Source organism: Gambusia affinis, linkage group LG15 (assembly GCF_019740435.1).
Source record: "Gambusia affinis linkage group LG15, SWU_Gaff_1.0, whole genome shotgun sequence".
Taxonomy (NCBI): Eukaryota; Metazoa; Chordata; class Actinopteri; order Cyprinodontiformes; family Poeciliidae; genus Gambusia; species Gambusia affinis.
Genome location: NC_057882.1, coordinates 20588684 through 20614189, shown reverse-complemented (window position 1 = coordinate 20614189; position 25506 = coordinate 20588684). Strand labels below are relative to the sequence as shown.

At 37.7% G+C, this 25506-nt stretch overlaps 2 protein-coding genes and 1 non-coding gene across 3 annotated transcripts in view; 1 reads left to right on the top strand and 2 right to left on the bottom strand.

Annotated features, from left to right (window-relative positions):
* trim3b (tripartite motif containing 3b) overlaps positions 1–11835 on the bottom strand; it is a 33946-nt gene extending 22111 nt beyond the window's left edge. Inside the window, exon 1 of the mRNA XM_044139991.1 lies at positions 11444–11835. The gene's annotated coding sequence lies outside the window, so the exon portion shown is untranslated. The remainder of the gene's footprint in view (positions 1–11443) is intronic.
* Positions 11836–14564: 2729 nt separating this feature from the next.
* On the top strand, positions 14565–14636 carry trnaw-cca. The gene has a single exon. It is a non-coding gene; the product is annotated as a tRNA-Trp (tRNA).
* Positions 14637–16823: 2187 nt separating this feature from the next.
* Positions 16824–25076, bottom strand: fhdc3 (FH2 domain containing 3). Its single transcript, XM_044139989.1, has 12 exons — positions 24929–25076; positions 23836–24315; positions 23477–23538; positions 21372–21474; positions 21018–21103; positions 20615–20715; positions 20471–20541; positions 20252–20359; positions 18749–18819; positions 18528–18645; positions 18274–18438; positions 16824–18096 (listed from the first exon to the last, which is right to left on the bottom strand). The coding sequence occupies exons 2-12, from the start codon at positions 24262–24264 to the stop codon at positions 17098–17100; spliced, it is 2313 nt and encodes a 770-aa protein (XP_043995924.1). The 5' UTR covers positions 24265–24315; positions 24929–25076; the 3' UTR covers positions 16824–17097.
* Positions 25077–25506: the final 430 nt, after the last annotated feature.

Here is a 25506-nt window from a genome sequence, read left to right as displayed (position 1 = left end):
TTTATTTTTATTTTTTTTTAATCATTGCATAATCTCGCCCCGGCTTACCTCACTGAGCTTCTTCATCCCCACATACCCCATCAGTCTCTCAGGTCAGCAAATCAGCTGCTCTTGGAGGTACGAGAACTAAAAGGAAGCTCAGAGGGGCCAGAGCTTTCTCTGTTATGGGCCCCAAATTATGGAATGACTTACCTTTGCAGGTCAGAGAGGCCCTTCTCTGTCCACTTTTAAGGCTCGTCTTAAAACTTATCTATTTAACTTGGCTTTCAACACTAGTGAGATCTAGTTTAAAGTGAGATTTAGTTTAAAGTGTATGTCTTAGTTTTTAAACTACTTTTAATTAAAATTATTTTTATTTTGTTGTGTTTTTGGATTGTTCAGTACTTTGTATCAACTGTGGTTGTTTTAAAGTGCTTTATAAATAAAGCTGGTATGGTGTGGTATGGTATAAAGCACCTACAAGCCATTACTCCAAGGCCCTGCATTCTCGCAACTTCGATACCGTAATCTATATGACATCATATAATTTTTTTTAGATCACTTTTAACCTGTATTCTAGCTCCTTCAGTGCCTAATGAGCACTGCTCAATTCACTGGTGGTGGTTGGTCTACTTAATAGAAGCTAGTGCTCCTGCCCTATGCCATGTCCTCACGTTTCGCCAACTCCACGTCCTTAATTTTTACAGGAGTATTTCATTTGACACTGTTGAGGAAAAATTATAATTTTTAGTGCTTATTTATTTAACCTAATAATGCTTAACTCTTCTCTCTCTTTCACAGCTTTATTACTCTTTGGCTCCCGCTAGCCTTCTTTGGCAGCTCACCACTTCATGCCCAGACCATCCCGAGCTCTTAGTAGGCCTTTAAATCAGCTGTACTTTAATCCCGATCCCACAGCATCTCCTGCTCGTAATTATTAGCCTGAATCCTGTAACCCTCGCCACGTTCACCCCTTCTTATCACGCCCTGCCCTGTCTCCAGCTGGCCTTTCAACCATCTACCCTGTCCTCCTCTTTCCTCCACATCCCTTGTCGGCCCTTATTTTGGCCGCCATATACCCCAAATCAGAGCATTTCACCACCTCGCCCCTCTCCGCTGGCTTTTTTCCAGCGGAGAGGAGAAAGAAAAAAAAAAAAAAACCCTATGTCCTGCATGTTGTGCTCCCCATGCTCCCCATGCCCTCTGCTGGCTTTTTTCCAGCAGAGAGGCTCCCCATGCCCTCTGCTGGCTTTTTTCCAGCAGAGAGGAAAAAAAAAAGAAACAAAAAAAAAAAACCCTATGTCCTGCATGTTGTGTGCTCCCCATGCTCTTTTTCCCATGCCCTCTGCTGGCTTTTTTCCAGCAAAAAAAAAAAAAAAAAAAAAAAAAAAAAAAACACCTATGTCCTGCATTTGGTGCTCCCTATGTCCTGCATTTGGTGCTCCCCATGTCCTGCATTTGGTGCTCCCCATGTCCTGCGTTTGGTGCTCCCCATGTCCTGCGTTTTGTGCTCCCCATGCCCTGCGTTTTGTGCTCCCCATGCCCTGCGTTTTGTGCTCCCCATGCCCTGCGTTTTGTGCTCCCCATGCCCTGCGTTTTGTGCTCCCCATGCCCTGCGTTTTGTGCTCCCCATGCCCTGCGTTTTGTGCTCCCCATGCCCTGCGTTTTGTGCTCCCCATGCCCTGCGTTTTGTGCTCCCCTTGCGCCTAGTTTAGTGCTCCCCTTGCCCTGAGTTTAGTGCTCCTTCTGCCATGCGCTCTGCACATCCTACCTTCCCTTGGCCCGCTACGTCCCCATCGATCTTTGGCTTCCTTTTCCACTCTTCCCTCCTGTCACCGTCAAGCCTCCTCCTTCTGCCTGACTCTAGCCTCACTAGCTAAGTCAGAGCAACTCCTCTCCTCTTTACATCTACATCACCTGTCCTCCAGCTTCGGCCTGGCCTCAGCCTCATTTTGGGGGAATGTCGTTCGTTGCAGCAATTAGAATGAGCCCATCACTGTCACATAACCTCCTTCAGTCTTAACTTTGCAAGCTAAGCAATCGCAACTCCACTCTCTTAGCGATTTCCGTCTCCGATTCTCCGGCCTCGGCCCCGGCCTCGTCCTCTTTTTGGGGGGATGACGTTCCTCTCAGCATACGGAATGCTCATCCAAGCCCATCGCAAAGTTTGCGATGATCAATGTCCTTAGCCGGGGCCCAGGCGCCAAAGATTTAAATCATATTGTCATTAAACTTTTCTAATGGTTACCCTTTGTCTGTCTGAGTCTCTACAGATTGAAATGAAGCCTAGGCGTAAATTCAAGCTGGAAGACTCTTTTAGCCCCTCCTGCATCATCCAGCCGGAACTTCCGGCTCATCACCGTTGATTGCTCAACGCCGGTCAAAGACTCGTCACGTCCAATCACCGTCCAAGCCCCAGCTGATAAGGACAGCCATCCATGGCGTCGTGCGCTTTCCTGCAGAGCTCAACCCACCTCCACCCCTTCACCTCCACTCGCTCAGCATCAGGCCACATCCTTCATCGCCTCCACCACCAGTGCCGGGTCCCGGGGGGATGACGTTCCTCTCAGCATACGGAATGCTCATCCAAGCCCATCGCAAAGTTTGCGATGATCAATGTCCTTAGCCGGGGCCCAGGCGCCAAAGATTTAAATCATATTGTCATTAAACTTTTCTAATGGTTACCCTTTGTCTGTCTGAGTCTCTACAGATTGAAATGACAAATGTATAACAGTGAGGTGCTTAGGCAAGATGATAAGCAGCTGAAGGAGACAGAGGTCAGGATTTAAGAGAAAAAAAACTGGATAAAACACTGAATCCACACAAATCTGGTACAAAACTTAATAAGTTCTTTCTATTTTTTAATTAATCAAAACCATCTTTTAATGAATCATGTATAGCCAAAAATGAAAAGTGGAGAAAAACAAAAACAATAACAACAAAATATGTATATATAATAATTTTGGTAACTATAAGTACATTTTTGACTGTAGTAAGCAGAAAAAGTATTGCAGAATTTCAGCAAAATAAACAATTTCAAGAGATACATGTGAACTAAAGCCTTCTTTGAGCTTGTACTGAGGGCAAAACTCACAATATTTTAAGCTGCTGATGGTTCAATGAGAAAATCAGTGAAGTAGCTTCCAATTATGAATGGAATCCATTCCCTTCAAAATGTTTCAGATGGAGGAAAAATTGTCAATAGGTCTCTAAAACTGATCACACAGTTTAAATAGTAAATTGTAAATTTAGATTTAATTTAGATCAACAAAGGCAATTTGTAATGTTTTCTCTCACAAAAAAGGTACACAAAATAAAGAAGAACCTTGCTCTGTGCTTTTAATCCAGTTTGTCTGCATCCCACAGCTCTACTGCAGATGTTTTAACAAGTTTCTCTTGGCAGTTTTTCCTGAAACATTGCCTTATGTCTAACCTACTAACTGAGCAACAACCACACAGCATGACACCTTGGCTGCAAAAACAAAAGGTGTTTAAAAGCTTGCTTGCCACAGATGTGTCACTATGTAATGATCATGGTTTGTTTTTTGTCTTGAAATGCTTGACCTTAATGTTTTTAAATCTTTAAAAGAAATAAATTAGTCAATAGAGTGTAAACATGTTTCTGTTCTTTATTTACTTTAAAACAATATAAAATATAAAATTTACACAAAAGTAACAGTTGTAAAAGCACTTACAGTAAGAGTTAGTATTCCTCATTCACACATATATTCAAGTGTGAAGTGTGGTTTAAAGACCAATTAATCTGGCAATCATGTTTTTGGACTGTAGGAGGAAGCTGGAGTACCCAGAGAACTCAATGCAGAGATGGAGACTATGATTTGAAACCCACAAGGCAACAGTGCCAGCCACTGTGACACTGTGTAGTTCTATACAGCAAATGAGTCTGATTAATTTCTTCTGCTAAATGGGTGAATTTTGCTAAGGAAGTTGCAGAGAAGCAACACACTTTTTGTAGGCATCAATAAGCTTCTGGCATAATATGAGTGGATATTCGATCACTCTTTTTAATAGAAATTGCATAGTTTGTGCCAATTTCTTGGATTTCTGGCACAGATCTAGTATGCTTTTAAGCATAGCCGTTTGGTTCAAGTTCAAGATGATGAGTTTAGAAGAGGCGCTTATTACGGTTTTTCTTGCTCCCAATGTGCATGACACAAGTGCAACTGGCACAAAAGCAGTCCCTGAGCATTATACTGCCACCAACATGTAGTACCATGAGATTTCAATGTCTTAACTTGACTCTTTTATCATTATGTACGAACAGCTTAATCTCCTAGATTGTTCCTGAACGTCTCAACAAATTTTCTTTGGGAAATTCACCCAATATCCTTGGGGTTGTATGTAAATATTTAAGCTTGTGGTAATAAATTCAACAGTGTCTGGATTGGAAAAAATCTAAAATATGTTTAAACCTGAGTCTTGCTTTTAAAATATACTTAATGTGTTCAACTAAATCCATGAAAGTCTCATTAGGATGACTGGCAGCCTTCTGATCTGCTGCACAGTCCAGTCATCAGCCTCCACATACATATATGTCTATATATAGAGCTATCAGTTCTCATCCCCTTTACACTACTGACAGCCACGTGCTCCTAGCAGCACACAGAGTTTTAAAATGCAATATTCTGATATCCAGCTAAAGAAATGTCAATGAACAAAGATAAACATTTAACTAACACTGAAATATAAATGTAATTTCTGAAACCTCCACTATCTGTGATAATTACTTACTTTACACCTTATTCATGATAACTTTGTTTCTGGTGAAGTTCCTGCAGTATGACTAAAGCATATATAGTCATTTGCAAAAAGAGCAAATGCTAATGCAAACCACTTAATCAGTGGTTAGAAAGAAAAATCTCATTTTTTTCCCTTAAACTAAGAGTTAGCCAGCTGTGTTAATATTAAAGCTGCCCTCAGGAAAAACAGGTGTGGGAGAGAAAGTTGTGTGAGAAATAAGGCTTCACACAAAATAGGTTGACAAAAGCAAAATGTACTCACCTGAGTGCCTGCTTACAAAAAGGTGCTTCTCCTTTTTCTTTCATCTGAGCACTCAAAACTCTTTGCATTGTTAGTCACAAAGAGCGGGGGGTTTAAATGTGATGTCATCACAGTCTTAAGCCAAGGAAGGCTTTAATGGACCTGCCGCTGGTGGCATTAAACACCGAGACCTCACATGGTTTCTGTGAATGACATTCCTGATCAAGATTATGTACCAACCATTCAATTATTATGTAGGAGCAAATTAAAATAAAGGACTTTAGCAGAATTTGCATACAAAAGCTAAAAACGTTCTTATGCGGTGGCTCTCAAAAGTGTACACACCTTCTTTGCGAAGTTTTGTGTGCACACTTTAACTAATGCTTTGTTGAAGAACAACAAAAAGTCCTCGTTAAAGTTAATCCATAAGAAGTCCTTTTTGCCAATTGTCACTATCCAGGGAGGGAACAATACAGACTCTTAAGAAGGTGCACTTGTAAGATCAGACCAAAAATCACCCTGAACAGCCACACACCATTCCCATGTTGAAGCATAGTACCGGCAGCATCATGCTAAGGGGTTTCCTCTATTTGTCTGGGGCAAGAACGCTGATCAAAGCTGAGCCTGCAAATGTTCAATGACAGTGAATATTTTTGCTAGGCATTGTACACACATAAGCAGCCAGTGTATTTATGTGCCTTCTGTGGCATTTAAATCACTTTATCTTCATTTCTTGGAAGCAGAACTCAATAGGAGATGGTTGGAATGAAAGCATCGTCAGCTATTATGAACAGATACATACAGCTGAGGTGGACATATGGACATAGATCATTCGCCTCTCAGAGTATATTTTCTAGATTCTGTACACACAACCTGTCTGCCGCTGTCTCCTGCTATGTGCCCAAACATCAAAGAAAATAGCTAAACAATTTTGTGTCTCCCTTCAATTGAATGTGAGTGTCTCTTTACACAGACACTCACTATTCTAGCACACAGAATATCAGTGTTTCTTTTTATTATCTGACTGTACGTTTCTGCAAATGCACGGAGAATTATTTCAAGGAAATAAGTGCTTGTGCCACTGGGTAGAGGAGCTGATGCTGAAATAATTTGTTTCTTTAAATAACTAAAAGAATAAATGCCTTGAGCTGAACAACAGCAACACAAATAGATAGCTTGGTCAAACTAGAACCAGACCACAGTATAGTTTCAGATAGGTGAAAACAGATCAGACTCAGCCTGTTAAAGGGAAAGGTGGACAGCTTAGAGGTTTGTCATAATATGGGTGATTTCAGGGAGGGGAAAAAAGGTCAAAGGAATGGTTTATGTAAGAGCTGTGAGCACAGAAGAAAAGTACACCAAATGCATTGTGAAAACAAAAGAACTTTGCCATGGGCTTTTTGCTCACACAGATAAACATCATACACAGTGAAAAATGTCAGTGAATGTACATTTTGTTATTCAACCATAAGCATGTACAGAAACTCTCAGAACAAAAACATGTGGTTAACTGGACAGAAAATCATTCTTAATATTATCCGAAAAGCATTCATACTCTTTAAATGTTTTAACATTTTCTCAGGTTGCTGCAACAAAAATCAATGCTGAGATTTTGTGAAATAAACATAACATTAAGACATGCTTATGAAGTAGAAGGGGTTAATAAGCCATTAATCCCAAATTTTACAATACAAATCAGAAAACTGTGGCTGACTGAGTCAACAATATTTTAAACTATCGTTTCTTCTCACTCACATTGTTTTGGTTGAAAACTTATTTTTAATATTTTTGTCTCATTTGAAGAGAGCACCTTTTTGTGACAGATTGCAGACTCTCTATGGCTTTCTTGGAACAATATCTTTCTTTGTGCCACTCTGCAATAAAGGTCAGACTTTCAGAATGCCTTTCAGATATTTAATATTCCAAAGGATTCTTCCACCTTGTCTGTGGATCTCTGTAGCTCCAGAGTAATCATAGGTATGGGGTGGGTTGATGCATGACATTGTTTTAAGTGGGTTTATTGTTAATTCTCCAGGCACATTGTGTTATTTTATAAAATAATCATATTGGCATTTTACCTTCAGTTGTCATGAAAAAGGTATCTATGTCAAAAGCAACTTAAAAAAAATTTGACTTTAGATTCAAATGCCTTGAAATAGGCCTCTGTCTCTTTAAGAAATTCTTACCCTTTCTGCTACGCCTCCTTCAGCCCAACAAAGTTTCTGCATGATGCCGATTACAAACATTTTACGGATTGTTTGACTGAGAAGTAGTTTGCATGACAAGGTGTTTTGGGGCCTAAGGTATTTGCTAATTGCTGCTGCCACTAGTCTGGAGGAGCTGAGTGCTCTGTTGGGATGACAAGTCAGCTGGGGACTGGAGCTTCAAGCCAAAGCTTTGGGTAAATATGCCGGACATTGCATGAGCAAGCATTTAGGCACCCCAAATGGTTGCCTTGGGAGATTCAAGAATTTCTCAAACCTTCATGAAAAAATCAAAGCGACACTCTAGGTAGGTATTTGATGAGGAAATCGTTTTATAACACGATTTAAAGCTCATAAAAGTACATTTTGCATAAACCCCTCTTTATGATTTTTAAGGAAAATCTTTCATGTGCTTTTCCTTCAAATTTTCAATTTTGCTCTCTTTTTTGTCAGTCCCCAAAATAAAATCTCAATCAAGCAAGACAAAGTTTGTATTTGTATTGTAATAAATTGCAAGGTTCAAGGTATATAAAAACTTTAGTAAAGCACAGCACAGTGTGAGTAACAGTCTAAGACTTAAGGAATGTTCTTGTAATTCAGCTGTCTGATCCATCTTAACGCACTCATCAAAAGATCTAATCAATGATAATTGGGTCTATGGTACTATATAGACCTTTTTTGCTCAGAGTTGTAAGCATATTTAGACACCTAAGCTACTCAGCCATGCTATTGAGCATCATCATCTGCCTCTTACATCAAACTGTCACCACAATGACAAGGCAGAAAAGCAGTGACGCCTGACTGGTGACTAATGTGTAACTTTCATCATGTGCAGTCCTCTGGCAAGAGTGAGGCACCTTTTTGTTTCCTGTCAACAGACAGTGGGGTACTGAGTGATCAGCTTCTGTGATTTGAGCTGAGCTGTGTCTAAACGTTCCACAGGAAGCGTCTGTATCCACATGGATAACAGCGGACACACAAGTCTACGCTGCTATTGCTGCATGCTGTTACTGCTGGGAAACAGAACTAAAAACACAAAAACAAGCAAAAATATGAGGTCCCTTTAAATTTATAAACAACCTTTTTTGTAAGAAGATTGTAAAATCACTGAAAGGAACTTATTGTGCTTCATAAAAATGACTGGACACAACATCCCAATTTTATAGAGCGTAATCAAAATGAGACATTTAGTAACTGTTAATTAACTGTTTAACACTAGCATTGCAAAACTAAATCCTACAGAGTTTTTTTTCTGCATCTTGTGACACACCGTGCCTCTTAATAATACAGATTCTAAGCTGCAGAGGACTTTACAAAGACGAATAGCTGTGAGGAAAAAAAAGGAAAAACTTCTGGGTCAAAGGAGAAATCTGAGCAATGCTTGTTCTTTCCAAAGCACTAAGGGTATAATTAATGTTTCTGATTAAGCAAATAATTGCACAGACACAAAGAGGAGTAATTCATTAATCTAGCAACTAGCATAAATTTAATTGTAGTATTTTGTCTGTAAAATGAATTCACTACAATCTGGTTTTATTCATAAAGTCTTTAAAAACCCTGGAAGGACAAACTGCTGTGCAATACAACAATAATCCAGACAGAGATAATAATATAACTGGTAAACAAAAATGGAGATTAGAAACTAAAAAGGATTCAGCTAAAACACACCATTAAAATAAAATCTACATTTAAAATAAAATAGAGACAACAGTCATAAAATCGATGCTTAAGAGGCAGCACAAGCCATTGCAAAGAGGTTCAACTTAATCACATTAATCTTCAGTTCACAGACTGTGGCTGCTTCAAAAGCTTAATTGATTCAAATGATTCTGACTTGCTGTAATGGACAGCTGCCTCATACATTTAGTAAACAAAACAGGCAAAAACATTCATTTGAATTGAAGATAAAAATGTACCATAAAAATTTTAGAAACTCAGTTTTCACATTCATCCCTTTGCCTGTGTGGATTGTATTTTACCTTTTAAGGCAAGAAGGTGTGAAAGAGATCCTTTCATGCAAGCTCTTAAAGCAATCTCTGCTGCAAACCCCAACAAGAGCTCTGATTTCCCAGCTGAGCTAAAGCCATGCTCTTTGTCATATGTTACTGAACTGAATTTAATTAGTTTCGTTCAGTACTTGTTTCATGTAGTGGTGAATGTCAAACATTTTCAAATGTTTAGGCTTCAACTAGAGGAAGTAGAGAGGTGTGTTTAAATGTAAATGGTGTGTTTTAACCCTAACTCTAACCCTACCTGAACCATTGATCAAATCTGGTAATTAAACTGAAACATCATCACATATAAGACATGTTGGTCAAAATTACAAAGGTATCTCTTTTTCAGTAACAATCTCCATGAAGAACAAAAGTCATTTGAATGCAAAATGATACTGGTTTTAATCAGTGCATGAGAGAACCAGTGATTTTTAATTTTTTTTTAACAAAGCAGCAACTGCCCGACATTGACAGCATCAACACAGTGTTAACTAAGCAGAGAGGTAAATATAGCTGCAGCACAAACAGAGCAGAAAATCCCGTCATTACAGCGGCGCTGGCAACCGTTCATCATGTTTCACCGCTAGGTTTACATCTCCGTTTGCCTGACTCCCACCACTCTCAAGCAGTTCCCGGGACATTCCTCCCATGCCAGCTAGGCATTCCAGTCTTTGGTCAGCCTAGGTCAACCTGAGGTTCACCTGGGTCACAATTTTAACGTTTACACAAAAGTCCTCGTTTGTCTTCCCAACCTATCTGCTTTTGTATCTTTAAAAGTGTTCTGCTGTAGTCATCTGCTGATTAAATATCAGCGTAATATTCTATTAATAGTAGCTGGTTCAAGCCCATCTAAGGTTCTGCGCCAGCTGTATTTTATATACCAGAGTTAGGAAAGCACATCTATTTGTTTTATTTCATGAAGGGAAACTTTTTAGAAGGTTGTTCAGCTGTAAACACAAATTCTACTGTTTTGTGAAGCTTGTGAAGTGAGTGGGTAGTGTAGCTAACATTTATTCAACCTCCTCATATTAACTAGCTCAATCCATATTCTCAGCTGCCACCACCTTGTTTCACAATGGAGACTTTGTCATACGAAGGCTTTTAAATGCAGACAAAGTTAACACAGTGACATTAGGATCTGACTGGAGTACATCACCTTTTTCTCCCATGTGTAGCCTACATGGCTTAATGAGATTAATGAGATTTATTTATCAATTTATTTATTATCACATCTCTTCCATAAAACTCCTGAGCTAAACAAAAATAGCAATAGTCACTTGGGGACTACTTTAGTTAATATTCTCCTTATCCACCCAGTCAGTTTAGATGTACTGACCAGAGATGGTGACAAGTTCAATGCTTGGGATATTTGTCTATGACAGAAAATTGCTTTACACTTTTTCACAACCCTGACCTGTCTCCTGTGTTTGTCTTTTTAATTTTCTCTAACAAAGCTCTGAAGCAACAGCTGGATTTATATAGAGAAAGTGACAGTCAATTTGACTCTATTTATGAAGCTTGTGAAGATTGATAAATGGGACTGAATACATACTGATGCCATCCTGTTCAAATTTAAATTGACAAAAACGTTGGTAATTTTTTCCTTTTAATTCACAATTATGTTCCACTTTGCTTTGATCTGTTACATATAATCCCAGCCATAATACATTAGTTTGCAGTTGGAACATAATAAAGTATGAAAAAATTAAACTGGTGTAAATACTTTTGCAAAGTATTGTATGTGTTTTGAAAATCTGAAAGTATATAAATCAGCTACAGAAAGGTAGATTGTCACCTGACGTAAGTAGAGACATAGTCATAAAATATTTAAATTTTAAACTCTGATGCAAAGCCATTTTTAAAGCATCATTTCAGACATCAGAAAGTTTTCTGAAGTCAGTGCCCACATAATTCAGACAAAATTCAGACCTGGACTTGACTAATAATCACATCTCATTTCTGCACTTATTCTTAAACACAGCCAGCTTAGTGTGGTATAGATGAGGTAACATATTCATATTTCACTGCACAATGGAGAGCTGTCAAGGGGCCTCAGTGTTACTCTGCATACAGACAACATGGGGTGTGCGGATTAGCCAGTGATTTGTAAAAGGGGAAAAAAGAGTGATGTGGCAGAAGGGAGCCATGAAAGGAGGAAAGACTTTTCTCTTTCATCAAATAAAAAAATGGCATGGTATATGGCATGATAGTAGAAGAGAACACTTAGTGGAGGGTACCATGAACGGATGAGAAAGATTCACTTACAGTGTGTCCTTTAGAGATGAAGATGAAGTTTCAGTTTGTTCTCCTCCAACAGGAGTGATGTCCGTTTGCTAAACCTGGCATTGCCAAAGCCAAAGAAATACACCCCACACAGAGATAGGTAGGAAGAGTGTGCGTGTGTGTGTGTGTGTGAGAGAGGGAGTGGATTGACGAGAAGGCGGTTTGGGATCCTGCTGTATTGCATGTGTGTGTGTGTGTGAACTGTCAGGAGCGGAAAGAGACTGAGAAGGAGAGAGAGAGTAAGAAAAAAAGATGCAGAGAGCTTGAACGAGCTGAGTGGCTGGTGTGAAAATGGGAGGGAGCTCGACGGTCCAATAGTGAGCAAGATGATCTGAGCAAACAGGAGATAGCAACAAAGAGACAGATTTTTTTTTTCTAAATCCTGATCACACTCCACATTTTGTCTGTTTTCTTTATATTTTAGATTAGGATGGCAGAGGAAATGAGAAACACCCAAAGCATCAAACAGAAAGTGGGGGTTGATCCATTTGCTACCCTTAGCCAAAGGCTTCAGCCCAAGATGTATTTCTCTCACGTACAGATTGGGGGTGCAGGGAGACTGATGGGAGGAACACAAGAGATAAATCATCAAACCCTGCTTGGGACTCTAATAACAGATTGCTTGAAGGATTGACAAATAGAGCGCAGCTTGGAAGGCTGAACTGAAGTGCCGACAGAAAATAACAGAAAACCAACATAGAAGGGGGACTTGCTCCATTTTCATGTTTGCTTAGTTTTAAAAACTCATATAAAAATTGTCAGCAAAACAGCATTAATGAGCTATACAGGAAGTCTGTGTGCATGGACAGCTAAGACGTGTGCAGCGTCCTGCCTCCTCAGAGTGTGTGTGAGACACTCGTGTGCATAAGCATGGGGGCGGGGGAGCGGACCATCTTTCTCGGGATTTTGCTGCGGGAGCACAATGTTGCCATGGAGACTGCATCCTTTGCAGCAGAAAAACACAGATGGACGGCCTCCCTTTCTTCCCTGATGTGGTCCAGGTTGCCTCTCATCCCTGACCTCCAATTCATAAAAACTTGTCCTTTTGACTTTATGGATAGGCAGAGGAAAAATATGCTCCGGGTGTGGACCAGCCTATGACTCAGACCACTGACAAACTGCTTATGGCGGAGGTGAAAAGGCCTTTTTGTTGAATTATTAGAGAATGTTTAATCGCAGAGCATTATCTTGCACAACTGGAGATTTAAATATTGCTCTAAATATGTAGGGATACATAAATTAAAGGTAAATCAGTTGCCATACTTCCTGAGCATAGCTCATTGGAGAGTAAATGGTCTGCCTCTGAATGTGGACATCATGTTGACACTAGGGCACACGATCAATATCTTGTTTCTAAATTCAAGACGTTAATTGCAGTTGACTTTAAAGGTAAATAAAGACAACAGGTACGAACATATTTGGAGGGAAATCACGTGCAAACACAACATGACTCATTCTTTTCTGAAGGCACTAAGAAATATGACCTATTCTGACATCCCTCAAACTCATCTTGTTTAAATCTTTCATTTTCTAGATAATTTAACTTGTTTTCTTGAACTTTCTCACATTTTTTCATGTAAGAGCCACAAATATCAAGGTATTTTACTGAACTTTTATGTGATAAATCAGCACAACAAAACAAGTATTTGTAAAGTGGAAAAAAAATATATGTTCACTCCAAAAAATACATTCTGAAAACAATAACTAGGGAATAGTCAAAACAAAAAAAACACACTTTTAAAGATCACATTTTGTTACTGTTTATATTTTGATGTCTCCTGACCGATTCTTCTTCTTATGACAACTAAACCCATGTATCAAGTAGATCGGTTAAAATGTGTGCAAATAATATGTTCAGTAAATATATTATTTGCTGAAAAAAATATGCTTTTATTTATTATTAATTACTTACATTTATTTATTTATTTATTTATTTATTTATTTATTTATTTATTTATTTATTTATTTATTTATTTATTTATTTATTTATTTATTTATTATTGTTATTATCATCAGCACATTGTCTGTACATCCAATTAACAAAACAAAAGCAATTTTAATTAGTAGAATTTCTTGCAGGATTGACAACATATATTTACTATGCCATATGTAAATATTTCCGATTCTGATATGGATTCACTGTAATTTGATATCCTCACAAATTATAAAGTAAAATAAAATCCACAAATCTGTCTTTTATGAAAGTTTGACAAGTTATAAAAACTGTTCAATGAACAGCAGAGGAAGTCCCTTTTACAGTTCACCACAGGCCATGTAGAGATTACAATAAAAATGTGTATGAAAGGGCTTTGGGTAAATGAAACCAAAATCTAACTTTTTGGTCAACCAGCAAAGGAAAATTACGTTATCCGTATAGATGGAGTTTGAGCTGCAACATTGAAGATCTTAATCTATCTTATTTCAGAGATTGGTTACAATTTTACATAAATTGTGACAAAATATTCTACTTCTGAAGGATAGAGAAATAGGGGTACTTGCTACAAACAACCAGCAGACAGTGTAATCTGTAAACACCTTAATTTGCTTCTACCTTTCCATTTTGCTGATCTCTGGGTTGGTGATGAAGGAGAGCAGATTATCCATGCAATCTTCTTTCCCTTAGAGGAATAACAATACAAACTGTATCAATAAAGAACATCAGATGTAGTTCAAATATGTTGTTTCAAATTTCACAAGTTACTACCTTTCAAAATTGTAAAGTAAGGTTCTGAAAAAATCAAGAGATTGATGCAGACTAACGTAAATAAAAAGCGCCAACTAGTGGTTGAATGCAGAGAGAATCCATAAAAAGCCACGTATGTTTTGAGGAGGAATATGTGTTCAAAATGTCATTTTACGAATAAAAACATCTTGATTTACCTGATTAAATCAAGGTTTAATCAGGTAAAGCTTGGTTACCTGCAAGCAACGAGAAACACACTGCTGCATGAAACGCAAGAGCGAAAGTTAGGCCAGAACTAAAGATAACAGTGAGCAAAATATGAAGAGATAAATAAAAGAAATTGCGCCACAGGATACGAGAAAAGTAAATAGATATGCTGTATTTTGTATTCATAAAAAGTGGCGGTTAGCCAATGCACAAGACCTCGTGGCGCAACGGTAGCGCGTCTGACTCCAGATCAGAAGGTTGCGTGTTCAAATCACGTCGGGGTCAAATTTATACTCTTAAAGCATTCACGTTCGCAATTTTTTCCTAGTGTTAAATTAAGAAAGCGAAACATGACTCTGCACTTAAAGACAAGTATAAACGTTTGTAATAATTGACTTTAAAATCTGTGAAGAAAAAAAAAGCGTCAAACAGATGAACCGGATTACAAATAAACGTGATCTAGTTTTTAAATACCTTTATATTTTATTATTGTAACAGTTCCTTTCCATATTGCAAAACCAGATGGATGACAATACGATGATTGGAAACATTTAAACACTGACATTGCTTAATGTAGGCCTATGATAATAGTGTTACATTTTTTATGTCTGAAATATAATTGTAATTTACAAATGGCTAACTTCTGCTGATTTTTATAAAACATGAGAAAAAAAAATCAACATTCTGGAGGCGCAGGGTCCATAAAAAAAAGTTAGGGCATATTAAATACATTTCTTAAGCAAGTTTGTCTACTTTAAATCTAACCCCACCCTCGTAAATAGTTACATGCCCAAAACGTTAATGGTGGATTAGGTTACGCAGCGGCTACCACAGACACTACGTAGTGGTTTTGGGATGTTACCAAGACCAAGACATTCAGCTGTAGGAGCACTTAAAAAATAAACAGTATCACTAAGTACATGTTAGTGGCTATTTATGAAAACCAAGCTGTCTTGTAATCTTCAATCACATTACCTTATAATCTCGAAGCCAATCCTTGTTTGTCTCCTTCTCTCTTCAGTCGTAGTTTTCTTGTGCGTCTCTGTTTGCCTCCCTTTAGACTCACATGCTCCTGCTCCGCTTACAAGCTTCAGTCCAGCATGACTGCCTTTCTAACTCAGTCAAAGGATCTCTCTCCCCTCCGTTCATGCCAGTCTCATCTTTCACCAAGAACACTAGACCCTGAATGCACAATTCATTAGCAGAGCTCTGCAAAGAGTGAAACTTGGCTGAGACATAAGGTTACCCCCTGTCCTAAGGAGCAGACTCACATGAGAAGGTCCTTAGCGGCACTTGTTTTCCACCACAATGGCCCGATTGTATTTGAGGGTCTCATTTTACATACAACAGGCCAGTTTCTCCTTCTGGTATCTCTGCTTTTGTAAAACCGTATGCTTTGAGCTTTCATTGGTTTTCTAAAGAGCTGGAGTTGTTTTTAAGAGAATCTTTCATGGTGAATCTATGCCATATTTTTATTGTTGCAAAACCTCCCTCTTTTTAATCAAATAATTAGTCAAAAATGCCAAGCAACTGTAAATGTCCTTCCTGGGAACTCAGTGGAGGATGGAATAAATGTGCATGGAAAACCCTCCTTGCACTACAAGTTAGAGTTCATGATTATATAATAATGGTTACCTAGGTAACACAAATGAATGCCTTTTATATTCCAGTTTTGGTAGTTTTACAAAATCTTGTTCCAGAGACACTAAAATTTAATGGGCCCTACAAAAGCATGCAGCCTTACAAACATGTTATGAAGGCTGGATGGATAGCTTTGCTTTAAATATGATTTGAGTTTTTTGGGTTTTTTTTACTACAAATGTATTTACAACTGGGTGGTTAGACACTCCCCTATCATCAGTTAATTGTTTTGATCAAACTAAACTGTATGTTCTGTTAAATTGCTAATATTTAGCTTTACAGCAGCCAACATAGGGTGTTGTGAGAAAAGGATGAATATGTGGAAACCAATTTCTTCCTCCCATAGCCTTTCATAGTGGAGGATCTATTTAAAATTTACTTATACATTTTTCTGATGCTCTGGATTCAGAAAAATTTGACATTGGTAGCATAAACTCTGAAGTACCAGCACATTCTAAAAAACTTTGGCCTCAGCCAGAAAATTTTAAATTAATCCAAAACATCTCTGTTTGATGTTACATATATATGATCACAAACAATAGTTCATACTAAAAAAAAAAAAAAGAACTTTTATGTCTGTCTCAGTCCTCAGACCTAAATTGTCTAGAAAAGGCTATGCTCAACAGATTACATGAGAGGACCTAAGTTAATCTAGTGAGACTGTGTGTGAAACATAGAGGGTTTAATTACAAGAAATGGTGATTTACTACTGAACTTACAAATTGCAAGGGTTTATCAAGGGTAATAATGGGGAGGAAAGTTGTGAATTGTAATTCCAGAGATATATTGACCTGAAATGAAGTGCACATTAATTTCCTTACACACAGTGAATAAGGTAATATCCTTTTATTAATGTACAATAAAAGCTAACACTTGCATGAATTTCAGAATTTGTTTCATCTCCCCTCTCCCCCAAAAGAATAAACAAAGCAAAAACAATCACACCCTCAGAGTGCAAAGCAAGTCCCCATTTGCCTTATGTCCTCTAAGGGTAACAGCATGACTTAAAAAACAAAACAAACATTCAACATAACGTTAGCCATATAAAACACAGAAAAACTGACAAAGCCTGTCTTTAAAACTTTATATTAAGAAGTTAATTATTTTATGTTTTCTCTTCCAAATTGCAGAGTTTACTTCTGCTTCCAATAAGATTAAACAAAGACTTTAATCCAGATGATCCCTCAGCATAATTTTCAACCTTTCTGTCACTTCTTTCTTTTATATCTCCCATTCTTGATTCAGAGGAAAAGGATCTTTGAGATATGCTCCTCTGGAACAAGTATCTCAGTCGGAAGCCCATTCCAGGAGAGCGCAGGGTTTCATCCACTGAGGACGACCTTAGCAGTGGTCCCTGTGACAATGCTCTCTGACGGATGCACTCAGGAAGGGAGGCAGACCCTCCAGATGAAGAAGTTAGACTTTCCTGACTACTATAATTTTTCAAGTTGGTTTCATCATTCTCCCAGATTCCATCATCAGGATCATTTCCAGAAGATGTTGATGATCCTCTGCGGGCTTTGCCTCGCAGGCCGTTTCTTCTTGGAGAGCAACTTATGGGGCTCAGAATAGTCCATGGAGATCCCACATTACCATTGCTGGTAAAGAAGTAGTCCCTAGTTCTAGGTGAAGGGGTACGTGGAGTACTAACCTCATCCTGTTCTCCTTTCGAATGCCGAGGACTCCCTGATACCTTCTCATTACGGCTGCTTTTGACATTTTGGTAGCCAAGCACCTTTTGGGTTATCTCACGCATCTTTTCAGCTTCTTCCTCCTCCAATTTTGCCAATTCCACATCTTTAAGTAGCTTAGTTTGTTTCTTCTCTGGGCTGTCTGTAGTTTTGCAAGGAATTGGCATTTCTTTTTGTGAAGTTTGAGAACAGGATTCAGAACGCAAGCCTTTAGCCTGGGGTTGGTAATTCTTCCTACATCTACTTAAACCAGATGGGGGTTTGGACAGAAGGTTGTGCAGTGCTGACTCTAAGCATGAGTCATCTGTAGGGTCAAGTGCTGAACATGATGCCACAGAGCGTCGTTTAGCAGCTAATTGCATGCTCTCCGAGTGCTTGTGTCTATGTTCAACAGCTTCTCGCTCTCTGTTCTCCTGCAGGTCACGTAAAGAGAAAATATTTCATAATGAACCAAATGAAAAATGGTTTTGCCTAAATAAAAAACCTAAATAAAAATCCTTCAAAGTTGTGAAAGGTTCAAGCCACTGAAGGATTACATTTTGATTTCATAATAAAAATGCTGGCTATTGATAAATTTTTGGTCTTCTTACCTGTACAGCTTTGTCAAACCTTTTACAGAATGAGTAAAAGATGGAACAACACTCTTCAAGTTTGAAGGTAGCTGGGTCTTCACAGAAGTACCCTGCGACAGCATCACTTAACGCCTTCAGCTCATTCAGGGACAGGTCAACGTCTGCAAGCATAGAATCTGCCCTCTGTCAAAAAGTTATAAAATACATGTTGTATAGATCTTAATTCTTTTTAAATGTGAAAATTTGCAAACGGAGACTAATTTTTTTCTTACCTTCAGAAATTGATCTATTTGTTGTAAGAGGCCAGGGTGTATGCTGCTAAACAGCTTAACTTCTTCTATCTTCTGGATTTCCTCCTTCAAGTCTTTGATGATGTCATCTTTACAAATTCTTTGGTAAAATTCAGATACAAACTTGTTCACAATCAGATTAAGTGTCAGACAGAAAAAAAAAGTAGGATAAAAACCTGGGAAAAACACATTTAAAGGGTAACCTTGATGCCATCCCAATGTGACCAAGTTGGCTGGGAAAAGTCAGCAACTCTGCATCAATCTCCTCTGCTTGCTATGGATGGCAAAGAAACAAGCTTTGTAAGCAAATGAACAGGACTGGAGTTTGTGCATCAATGTTTTCATCTCAAAATATGGCAGAAACCCTTTTTCATTCATGAATGAATGCCAAGGCATGCAGAACGTGATCAAACTAAATAAAATAAACATTCACATGCATTAGCCTAGGAGGACATTATTAATGGTAAAATGAGAAGAGATCAGGTAGTTAAAGCCTTACAATAGATATTGGTATCAACATTTTAGCATTCCAAGAGAATTAATTTTCTAAGACAACTGCAGTCAAAAGGCAGCAGTTCTTGGAGCAACACACAGTGCTAATTGTACCCCTTCAGCTGGTAACCACTCCGATTTTCCCAACAGGGGCATTTCAAAGGGAGCTGACAGACAAATTGAGACAGTGTTTGTGAACACCAACCAGAGTCACCATGAATCATCAACATAATCCCAGTATATCAAATCCCCATACAGTGTGGTACCAAAGGACAACATTTAGGCGCAATCTGCAGTGACATAATTTTCATAAATAATTTTTTATAGCCATTAGACTATGAATATGTAAAACAGGAAGTCTTTTATTCAGTCAAAGTGTGTGATATGCATGTGCAACATTTTGTCGAGGTGACCTGATTCAATGCATGATGCATACTGAGAATGAAATAAGAAACGAGAATGACTGAGATTAAACTACAAGCTGGTGTAAATTAGGACAAATAGTTACTTAGTAAGTACATTAAACTGTCCCTTGATATGCTATGGGGCATACCATGCAGAAATCTCCCCATATTCCAGAATATTTACTGGACAGAGGTTTAAATGCATTATTTTGTCTTATTTTTTCAGGTGCAATGTTCAACGAGGTTACCAGTCCCCCTGCCCTCCGACAGTTCTTCTGAGAGTAGAGTACTTTTTTGTTTTTTTAATAAATAAATAAAAATAAACCCATAAAAATTTAAAAGCTTCATTGTTTTTACCCTGCACACATCTAGATTTATTTACAATATTACTGTACAAGTGCTATTAGGAGAGGAGTCTGCATTGCACATAAAATATAAGAACTTGCTCCATCTGTGTTTTTATGGGCCTCAAACTCTTAGGAAGGTCTCCTGCTTGACATAACGGATCGTGCAGAAAGGAGAAAGCTAAGTATGCACATATTTAATTAGAGGCATATCAAGGGGTTTGATTTTATGCTGTGCATGCTCAATTCTGCTGTAACCATGATGGACAAAGATAGATTTGGTTTTGCTTGTGTAAGCACCATTTTCTTACACAACTCTTTGTAAGTGATCACAAGCTAAACCAAGTAACTTCATTGACAAAATATATTTGAGCATAACCAACTGCAGTTTCATTAATTTATTTGGACGTGCAGCATAATTTATTGTACCTTCTCAAATCATTTCCATCCTAATTCTACACTTTACCTTGGCAACATAGTGCATGAGGTTCATGCCAGGCCTGTTGGCTTTGGTGTCTGCCAAGTTGAGCAGGGAAGCCACCCTGAATCCTACGGCATTTGCACTATAACCACCCTGAAGGAGAAAATTTTTAATTGATTACTCATTTATGCGGTTTCACAGAAGCATAACATCCATTAGTTAATACAATGTAATGAAAAATGATTCTCCAGGAAAAATACTAACAGCGTTCATGTAATTCCCGGCTTTCAATACTAGTCGAATCACCGAATGGAGGTCATCGCAATCCAACAGTTCTATTGTAGGAGAGGAAAAAGATAAAGTAGGAGAATGTAGGATTGTCTGCAGCTGGAAGTAGTGAAATATTACCGTTAGCTGCTTTGGTCATGACCGCAATGGCATTCTTCACTTCCTCCATGAGGGGAAAGAACTCCTCCCTCAGAAGCATCACTTTTAGATGTTCCCCATAGCTGAATGCAAGACAGACAAGCAAATAAACATTTTTTGTTGTTTCAAAAAAAAAAAAAAAACCCAACAACAACCAAAAAAAGCTGTCAGGTTTTAGGAGGCATATTAAAAAACTAACAATGCAATCAAGTCTGAATAGTCACACTGAAATGTAACTACACAAAGAACTATCAGAACCAAATTTTAAAACCAGCACAGTGAAAGTCAGTTGACACAAAGACCAAAAATTTGATCCATTTTATTGTAATTTTGATAACTTCATGTTTTCATCAACATTCAGTTAAATATTTAAAAACAGACTCACCTAGAGACTTTAATGAGCTGAACCATGAACTGGTCTGCCTCAGTTAACACAGAGAGTTGACCTTTGTATGACTGCAGCTGTTTTACCTACATGTTGACAAAATGATGACCTACCATTAAAAAAAGAGTTCAGATATCGCTTGAGGAACAAAGACTTAAATACTTTTGCATTTAGACGTTTACATAGTTATCAGGCATGACAAATAATTCAACAGGAAAAATACTAACAGTTTTCATGTAATTCCTGGCTTTCAACACTAGTCGAATCGCTGAATGGAGGTTAATGAAAACAGATTTCATGCTTGTAAATACTTTATTTTATGTTAGTTTGCATAAGTAACTGAGTTCCTGTTACCTCAGTTTCTTCTGGTAGAAGCTTACAAAGCTCTTTTAGTTTGTCATTTCCAAACCTCTGCCAGTTCCCCTGACGAATGTCCTCCACTATTTCACTCACAGGCCTACAGAGGGAGACAGGCACAAAACCAAAGTTAGAATACAAATAAAACAAAGTATTTACTTTATCAGTACATGTATGGCTCTTTTAGAAAGTGCTTGCTCTGTAGTACCAGCAGAACCCACCCACTAAACAATATGATGAAGAGCAATCTCAACACTGATTAAGAACATGGCATTCAATAAACTTAAACAATGAGAAGTTAATTTCACATTATGGTTCATATTTATGAGAGATGTTGATTTAAAGATTAGGATAATCTTAAATCCACTAGGAGATTGATTGCTTTAAGCATGACTAATTTCTAAACTCCTTATAGCACATAAAAAAAAAGGATAAGCACAAAGCCAGACTATTTCATCTATAAAGTGTAGCGAAATAAAAATGCCCACTAGGTGCACAGCAGCTGACACAGTTTCAGTTAGACTAAGATTGAAGTTGACACCATCACAGCACTTTGAGAGTCACTTCAGTATACAAATTGAGAACTGAACATACAAGGTTATGTATTTATACTTAATATCTATATACTGCAAGTGTGTAAAATCAAAGTTCTAATTCCTTACTTGAGTGTACAGTCAAGGCCAAATAAAATATTTTCTAAAAGTCTTTTGCAGAGTGATGGAGAAAAACCGCCCCATGTATTTACTACTTCTATTCTGGATTATTGCAATTACAATCAGGACAACACAGAAATGTTGGTAAAAGGTCATCAGATCTCTCATAATGCTGCAGCAACAGTTTGGATGCAAGTTAAAAGGAGAAATCATATTTTCCAGTACAAAAGTTGTGCACAATAAATAAATAAATAAATCAAAAATATGAATCATGAGTATTAATATTCATAAAATAAAATAATTAGTACATATTTTCCCATTTTTAATTATGAATATACCTCAGAAATAAAAAATATACATCTAGTGTGGGGAAGAACAGTTTTTGATCATCATATTGGCCAAGTACATAATTGTCATAAAAGCATGAATGCACAGCACATTGAAATATTAAGTAGTGTTACACATCTATAATATTACAAACATTTGATATTATGATGGCAATTGTAAACTGAAATATTTGGAAAAAAGTATTCTTCAGTTTTAGTTTCTTTTCTTCAGCTCACTGTTAAGTTCAGAGTAAATTTGGAGTTAGAACTTTCCATTATTATGCTGACCTCTAGTGGAAACAACTCCCAGTTTCTTCCCAATGAGGCAGACACTCGATCATCATGTAAAATTAAGCTTACCATCTTCATTTTTAGATGATAAAATTTAGAGCAGTGAGATTTATTGTGTTTTCTGTATACAATTATGCTGATAAAAGAATAGGCTGCTCTTTATTATCACTGATTCCTTTAAATGCGTTTTATCATCTACAGAAAGTACTCCAGGTCTTACGGCAAGTTTGCCCGCAGTCAGTAGAGACAGATGGCCACCCCCAGGCAACGTTTAATCTCCAAAGAATTTTAAACAGTTCCATTCACTAAAACTATGCAGTCACATTAAAACCAGAAGAAATGACGGTTCAGTCATTTTATGTGCGACCCTTAATTGCTGCCATAATGCAAATGACTAAACTAAACTGGCAAATGGACCAGTAACTCCTCCAAACCTTGAGTGTAGCAGTGGAAAACTGCATTTTATGCAATTTAAACTACAACTAGTAGTTTATTTCAAATACTGGTTGAAATAAAGTAATGTATTAAACAGTTTATATGTTTTTGCTAAATGGTCTAAACTGACACTTTAAAAAGGGATTTTCATGTATTTGCATGAGTTCAGATAAGATAAAGCCTTATGGTTGGGTAATCATTAGCACAGTGGAAGTGACACGTGCATCCAGATACCCATGACTAAAAGTCTGAACGACTCAAAGCACAGCTTAAGTCATTTAACTTCTTTTGGTTATGAGGACTCTTGTTTACCTTATATGTTTCAGTACAGAGTTTTTCATACCATAATTTCCACCATATGCATCTGGCTATTACAATATTAAAGACCCAACATTACCTTTTGAAATGTTTTAGGAAGATCCCGATATTCATGCTCCGCTTGGAATCCAAAATTGTCACCTAAAAAGAAAATGCAAGGTAAATTCTAACAAAGCTAAAAAGATTGTAGATATCTCTACAATCCAGAAAATATCAACATTTATGGAAGCTGAAAGAAAAATTCCAGACTGTTTTACTTAAAACGGTTCCGCACTGATAGTTGTGTGGAACTTAAATAAAAAAAAAAAAAGAAATTACTTCCTCCTGGAGTCTTTACTACTTCTCCAATTTAGATTATTTGCAAGCTCATAAAAATGAAAAAGAAAGTAGACCCTATATGGGTAATCTGTTTCTTATTTGTACATATCTATTAGTTACCTGAGACTCCTGTCCACACAAGTTCATCCCATCACTTTTACTTAAACTGAAGACTTTTGAAGCCCGTAGCGATGCACCTTTGTCATCGTGACTAAATAACTCTTCCATGGTTTGTATATCCAATACCAGGTCCCTCTGAGTCCGTTTGGATGTCCACACGTTCAGCTTACCCAACACATGATGGTTAGGCAGTGTGTCCCAGTTCAGCTTTTTCATGGAACGTCTTTGGATATCACAAGAGCCAAAGGATGCAGGAGGTGGAGGTGCTGGAGGAGGAGGTGGGGGTGGGGGTGGTGGTGCTTCTGTACCATTAGCCACAGGAGATGGTTGGACATACAACACTTCTTGAGCATCCGGGACAGATGGAGGAGAGGGGTCTCTGGATGAACAACTGGGCGAAGCAGATTTTAAGCTCAGCAACCCCTCCATCCGTTTTTCCCCTCAGATCCAAAGGCGAATGCGCCTACTCACCAATCAGAACTGAGAATACACAAAACAGTACAGCTTTATTTTTCTTTTTAAAAAAGCAGTATTTTTTGACAAATAGATGAATATTTACTTAGCTAGTGGAAATCTGTGTGTTACAATAAAATATTTTAATTCACTGAACTGATCCAACTTTAAGTATTACAATAACCGTGCAGGAGATTCAATTCCGATCCATAAAACACATTTAAAAGAAACATTAAAAAAAACAACTGTTAACAGAGCTCTGTTTGAAATATTTAGTGGATACCTCTTTAAATAGGCTTTTGTTGATGTAAATGTCATCAAGTGTAAATCACACAATCTATTCTGAACTGAACGTTTTTCAAAATGTAGTTTACCTGCTTATTTTAAAGTTGAATAGTACATTCAATATAACAGACTTAGCAAAACGTTTCTCAACATTTTTCACCAGGGTCCTTAATTGAAAAAAAAGAAGACATCTACGGAATTATATGTTATTCTAGTAGAAAAATTAAGTTGTGACACGCGGCTTGAAATATTTAAATACGACAATTAATGCATTTATTCTAACAATTTTAACAGGACTCGCTGTAATCTGGCCTAAAACATATCTGAATTTTTAAAAATAATATCATGTACTTACAGCGCTTTTTAGAAGCCTGACTAGCTGTATGAAATGTGTACAATTTGGCGTCGTTTCCTCCCTGAATATCATGTCCCAGAAACCACAGTCACAGGTGCAGAGTGAGTCTAATCAAATTCAAGGCAGTTCCCAAATACAGGACCGCCCTCACGATAAGAGGCCAATGGGTCCGCTCCTTTTTCAGTCGCCGGCACATGATGTGGAGCCTAGAGGGAAGGAGAAGTTAAAAACAACAGCAACAGTCAATGGTTATTGCATCTTAGCCAAATAGATAAGTGTGCAGAAAGAGAACTACATTGATTCTTGGCTCCGGTCAATAAATTGAAGGTGTATTAGGTGTCTAAAATTTGTCCTTATGGCAGCTTCTTTTCCTGGACAGATCACCAGTCTGTTGGGCAACATAGACAAACAACCATCGAAATACACACTCATACAAAAAGGCAATTTAGATTAACCATTAGGTTTTTGGACCTTGGGAAGAAGACAGATTACCTGGAGGAAACATACAAACTTCATATAGAAAGGCTGGGATTCCAGGATCTTCTTGCTGCATGGACTTTATGGACTTTGTTTAAATT

What these genes read in the sequence shown, in the direction of transcription:
- fhdc3 (XM_044139989.1), bottom strand. Translation starts at nt 24,264, where the DNA reads ATGGAGGGGTTGCTGAGCTTAAAATCTGCTTCGCCCAGTTGTTCATCC. An exon ending in CAGCTCATTAAAGTCTCTAG is followed by an intron (nt 20,716 to 21,017) that starts GTGAGTCTGTTT and finishes TCTTGCATTCAG; the next exon opens with CTATGGGGAACATCTAAAAG. An exon ending in CACATTGGGATGGCATCAAG is followed by an intron (nt 18,646 to 18,748) that starts GTTACCCTTTAA and finishes ATTTTACCAAAG; the next exon opens with AATTTGTAAAGATGACATCA.